At 43.5% G+C, this 6,000-nt stretch overlaps 1 protein-coding gene across 2 annotated transcripts in view; it reads left to right on the top strand.

The window, feature by feature from the left end:
* The first annotated feature begins 963 nt into the window (after positions 1-963).
* Psme4 (proteasome activator subunit 4) overlaps positions 964-6,000 on the top strand; it is a 99,451-nt gene continuing 94,414 nt past the window's right edge. For both annotated transcript variants that reach the window (XM_026399930.2, XM_077792083.1), the window contains exon 1: positions 964-1,220. In XM_026399930.2, coding sequence (XP_026255715.2) covers positions 979-1,220 — 242 coding nt within the window. In that variant the 5' untranslated portion in view covers positions 964-978. The remainder of the gene's footprint in view (positions 1,221-6,000) is intronic.

Below are 6,000 nucleotides of genomic sequence, written 5' to 3'. Positions count from 1 at the left end.
AGCCTAAATATACATTCTCTTCCCTTGTTTTTCTAACCAACTTGCAGTCAACCCTCACAGTTTAACTAAAATATCACTTCCAGGAAACCTGTTACTGATCCAGAGGCATTCTATACCCATCTAAAGACTAAGAGCATTGTCTTGTAATCCTCTATAGTCTATGTCTGCCCTGACTTTAAGTTCCTAAAGGGCAGAAACCAGGTGCCCTTAAACTTTCCATCCTAAGAACCTAAGAAAGCGTTTGGCACACAAAATAGTTCAATTTATATTTGTTGAATAACTTCTTTGGAATGAGGTTGCCAGGTGAATACAAGAAAGGTGGAAACTTAAAAGTGACAGGGTGAAAAATTTGTAAGGAAAAGTGGAATAATATGGGGCCCATAGGTTTTTCCGTAAACTCTTTCCTATAGAAGCTACCCTGCCAGCTTCAACGTGGGGATCAAGGCCAATTACTTCGCCTGAGGCCACGACAACTACAGGCGCCAGAGGCCTGCGGTGGGGAGCGTGCCGTCCCAGACAGGGGAGGACAATAGCTTGGAACTCGGCCTCGTGTTTCCGGTGGGGCAGCCTCCCGCTAGGCGGGTGGAGCCCGCGGGTGGGGGCTCCGAGCCCGGCCCACGGCGAGGAAGCGCGACTCCCAGCGCTCCCGCGGCCACCTCCACAGACGCCGTCGCCCCGCCCCGCCCCGCCCCGGAAGTGACTTGAGGCCCGTCCGGAACCTCTGGGCCTGGCGGCTGCAGCGTCACCAGCGGAGCCGGTGCGGGGCGGGCAGAGCGGCCGCTGCCGCCGCCAACGAACCGGGGACCGCGCGGGGCCCAGCAGCACACCGGCCAGGGGAGGGGGCCCAGCGGTCGGGCCGAGAGCGACGGGCCGCCGGCGGCCGCGGGGCGACGACGACGCGGAGGAGGCGGAGCCCGGAGAGGGGTGGGGGCCGGGGAGGGATAGGGTGGGAGGGGGTGGGGGGGTGTCCCTGGGCTCATGGAGCCGGTCGAGCGGGCGGGAGGCGGGGATCCCCCGGAGCCCGGCGGGCGTCCCGTGCAGGGCCTGCGGGGCTTCGTCCCGCAAAAGGAGATCGTGTACAACAAGCTGCTGCCTTACGCCGAGCGGCTGGACGCCGAGTCCGACTTGCAACTGGCCCAGATAAAAAGCAACCTGGGCCGGGCCGTGCAGCTCCAAGAGCTTTGGCCCGGGGGCCTCTTCTGGACCAGGAAACTCTCCACGTAAGTGGGCACGGGTCTGAGGCAACGGCTGGAGGGGTGTTAACGGGGGATGGGCTCTTTGTCCGGATGGCTTAACCCGCAACTCTGTCCTGGCTGGCGCTGCCCCCTTGCAAGTGTTCGCAGGGTCGTGACAGAAGTCTGTGAAGCACTGAAGCCTCCTCCCTGCCCACTTTGCCCGGGGACGTCTCGGGTCCTCAGCAGCCCTCTTCGTCCTTACCAGCTGCTACTCCCCAAGCATTCGTCGGGTTGTTTCTTAAGACTTGCGGGGCCCTGGGGAAGAAGGAGAGAGAAGAGCGGTCCCCAAAGGTCCTCCTTGGAGATTTGCGTGAGGGAGAGACTGGGCAGAGAGAATTTGTCTTTGGGGAACTTTGACTTCCCCACTTCTCCCTGTTTCCTCTGGTTCTTTCTTCCCCTATGATCCCGCCTCTTCACCTCTCCGTTAAGTTTCTACTAACTTTGTGAATGGGAAGGAAGCCACAGGGAGACTTCTGGTTTCTGTTTGTTTTGTAGATTTGATTGAAAAGATTGGCATAAAATCAGCCCTCAGCTCATTCTTGGACTGTAGACTAGACGTTTATGTTGAGAATGTTGTCTTAGAATCTAAGGAAAGTGTGTTGCTTCTGTTGTGACATTTCCTTTGGCGAGACGTTTACTATTCGCAGGAAAACAGTGAAGAGCGGCGTCAGGATGTCCTGGGAGTTATTAGTATCAGGTATATGTGAGTTTTTGAGTCGTTTAGGTGAACATTGATTACCCAAGTCGGTTTGAGGAGTACTCTTGTTTTGTATAAACCAACTGTAAACTAGTGTCACAGTAATTGGGGGGGGGTAGAGGTATTGGGGCAACGGGTAGAGACTATTTGCTAGATAGGCATCTGTACTGTCAGCCTTTTATAAAAGTATTTTGCTGTATCTAGTTGGTTGACTGCAGGTAAAGTCTGTTACATTATATGTTCATTGCATGTGGTTACAGATGGCTGAACACACAGGACATAAGTCACTTGTTCAGTGTTTACCCAAATCTGCTGAGTGAACTGGGTGATGACTCAGGGTTTTGTAATGTAATAGTATTAAATATATTCCGCACAGGATGATTCTTATCTGCCAATTTTTAGGATTTATTACTATTTTACACTTTTTAGGAGGCCTCTGACAAATTTCTCATCACCTCTGACCGGTTGATGGGAGTAATTACCTTTTTAATTGAAAAAGAGGCAAAACTAAGACTCTTAATTTGCCCTCTTCAAAGAGTGGCCATAAAATTTTGAAGTTAACAGCTCTTCTTTTGTCTGTAGTATAAAGAAGTTTGTGGTGTTAGGATCCAAGGGAGAAAGGGCTGGGGAGAAGAAGGCACCAGAGAGAAAAGAACAATTTTTAGTCAAAACAGAATATTTTATAAATGACTAAAATTCACTTTTTGAAGTAAGCCTCCTAGGTGTTTGTGTTAATTAGACATAGTAAAAATAAAATTTACATTGTTAGTTCCAGAAATTCCCTATTTAAGTCACTTGCCATAGAATACCATTTTTAGGGACTAGAACAGCTCTTTTTAGGTGCACAATATATAGATATGCTAGTTTGGGACTGGAGTTGTAGATCAGTGGTGGAGTGCTTGCCTGGCATGTCTGAGGCACTGGGTTCAATCCTTAGTACCACATAAAAATAAATAAAGGCATTTTGTACATCCTACAACTTAAAATTAAAGAAAATAAAGTAAAAATAAATATGCCAATGTGTGAGGGCACGTTTGGTTTGGGTGCATGAACCTAGAATTTAATTTACACAGGCGCAGTAAAATATTTTCTAAAGTATTTTATTTTTAATGAATTTGATACATTGGCACCAATAGTTTATTTTTATGTGGTGCTGAGGATCAAACCCAGTGCCTCGCATGTTGTAGTCGAGCACTCTGCCCTGGCACTAATAGTTTTGTTACTGTTTGGCTCATTAGATAAAAGTAGTTACTTAGGAAGGACTAAAAAATACAGTGGAGACAATGCTTGATGTTTAGGACAGGGTTGTAATTAAATGGCTTAATACCTCTGAACCCATAATGTCTTATATATATAAAGTGTAAGAAGTTCTATCAGGTAGACTCTAATTTTGGAATTGTGATTAAATGCTGGAAACTGATTCTTGGGACTGCACTAGGAAAATTTGAACTCGAAGGCCATATTATGATGTTGGGTATGTTTTTCTCCTAAATCATGTTAAGATGACTGTGTAATGTGCATATTTTTTAAAGCATCATGTTGCATAAGTTAAAACCTAAATAATGTCAAAACGTGGTGATAGCTGAGTAGTGATCATAAGTCCTAAGAATGGAAAGCAGTAATGAAATTAAAGCCTAGTTTCTCCCACTGGCTTTGGGACTGTGGAACAATTATTTAATCATGTATTTCAGTGTTCTTGTGAATGAAATAAGGGTGTTGGACTAAATAATTCCTAGGAATCATTCCTATTCTGTTGTTTTATGATTTTATTATTATTTTACACTTTTTAGTTTCCTATAAGCCTGTGTGTATTTTTCTACAAAGATTGAGCAGTTTGTAAAGTACTTGAAATAGTTACATAGATAAGTACATTCCTAAAGAAGACCAAAGTATGAAGGTCATTCAGGCACTGGGACTGTATCCCCTACTGGAACTGTACAACCCTAATCATGGGTATCATAGGTGTGTTTGAAGCCAAATTCTGATTGAAATGCTGCTACACTTTTGGGCTTGGGACATCTACATTTGGCCCCCCCTTTTCACTTTTTATTTCTTTTTAGTAAATTAAATCCGTTCTGAGATTTGCATGTCTATTTAGCATCTTTGACCAAAGGTGGTTTCTGTGTCTTTTATTTTTATTTTTTTGTGTCACTACGGATCAAACCTAGGGCCTCACACATATTAGACAAGTGCTCTACCAGTGAGTGAGCTACATTCCTAGTCCATTATTTTGAGGGGCTGGAATTATAGCTCAGTGGTACAGTGCTTGCCTGGCACGTGTGAGGTACTGGGTTTGATCCTCAGCATCACATAGAAATAAAAGAATAAAATAAAGGTATTTTGTCCATCTACAATTAAAAATATTTTTTTAAATTTTTATTTTTAAATTTTGAGACGGGGTGTCACTTAGTTGCTGAGGCTGGCCTCCAACTTGTGGTCTTCCTTTCTGCCTCAGTGTCCTGAGTTGCTGAGGTTACAGGTTTGTACCACCATGCCTGGTGCCTGTGTATTTTTAAAATTGGTCCTGGGATGTAATACAAACTCTCACAGACAATTTAAAGTTTTAGAACTGCATGTTCCAGGGAGATTTTGTGATAGAACAGGGCAGTTTTAAGAATGGAACAAACAAATTAGAGAGGTTAAGGAAAATAAATAAATTGGAGAAAGTAAGGCCAAAATAGTGGTCTTTGGAAAATGGCAGTGTAGACAGATTATGGACTCAGATAACTTGTGTGGCCCAGGTAGAGAATGAAGGGAGTTGAATAAAGAACTTGAGGGGCTGGGGTTGTGGCTCAGCAGTAGAGCACTCGCCTAGCATGTGCGTGCCCTGGGTTGTATCCTCAGCACCACATAAAAGTAAATACAGGTATTGTGTCCAATTACAACTAAAAAAAAAAAAAAAAAAAAAAAAAAAACTTGAAAACGTGTTTTTGCTCTTGACCTTCTGGGCATTACATAAGAAGCAGTGAAGTCTGGAACACCTCAGTTTATCTAAACCTGGCATTGCCACCAAGATTCTCATCTTGGTCTTATTTGACCTCTTTTTCTGATTGAAATGCTGCTGCACTTTTGGGCTTGGGACATCTACATTTGTAGATGTTCTCCTTTTGAAGGCAAAGTTGAGATGACTAGTGGGTTTTCAAATTTAATATTTACTAGTGGGGTATTTTATTAAAAACAATTTTAATATGTGAGATGGGATTCCTCAAGCAGATTAAAATGGCTTGTTTTTCTTTTTAACACTTCATTGATAATAGAGTCCCTTACAAGCTTACCCCATAGATGATAATTTCTTGCTTTTGTGCTTTAGAATTTTGATTTTAGTTAGGTAATATTGTATGGTACAAAGCAAATTTAAATACCTTGTCTGTCGTAGTGACAAAAGTTCTGAGTTTTTTTTTTTTGCTACTAGGGATCGAACCAAGGGGTATTCAACCACTGTGTCACATCTGCAGCCCTTCATGAGATAGGGTCTCACTAAGTTACTTAGGGCCTTGCTAAATTGCTGATACTGACCTCAAACTTGGCAATAGGTCCCTCTTCAGCCTCCAGAATCCCTAGGATTATAGGCAAGTACCACCACACCTGGTTTATATTCTGTATTGTTTTATGATTAAATGAGTGTGGAATCATTTCATTTTCTGATTTGTGGCTCCCTTTTAGGTTGAAGAGACAGTTTAATTGTTGTAACATTATGTAGTCTTCCCAGACAGATTATTTTAGTCAAAGCCACATAATGCATTTAAGAACTTTTAAGCTGGGCATAGTGGTGCATGCCTGTAATACCTCAGGGATTGGGAGACTGAGACAGAAGGATCACAGTTTTGAAGCCAGCCTTAACAACTTATTGAGACTATAATCAACCTAGTAAAATCCTGTCTCAAAATAAAAAATAAAAAGGGCTGGGACTGTGGCCCAGTGGTTAAGCACCCTGGGGTTCAATCCCTGATACCAATTTAAAAAAAAAAGTTTAGTAGAAGTATGAGTTATGAAATATACTGACCTTTCTTGTGAAAAGTAATAAGTGACTGCAGGAGCATCTGAATTCAGGTCGTCTAGAAAGCAGGA

Source organism: Urocitellus parryii, chromosome 12 (genome assembly GCF_045843805.1).
Source record: "Urocitellus parryii isolate mUroPar1 chromosome 12, mUroPar1.hap1, whole genome shotgun sequence".
Classification (NCBI taxonomy): Eukaryota; Metazoa; Chordata; class Mammalia; order Rodentia; family Sciuridae; genus Urocitellus; species Urocitellus parryii.
Note: the sequence above shows the minus strand (reverse complement) of the source record. Positions and strands in the feature narration are given on the sequence as shown.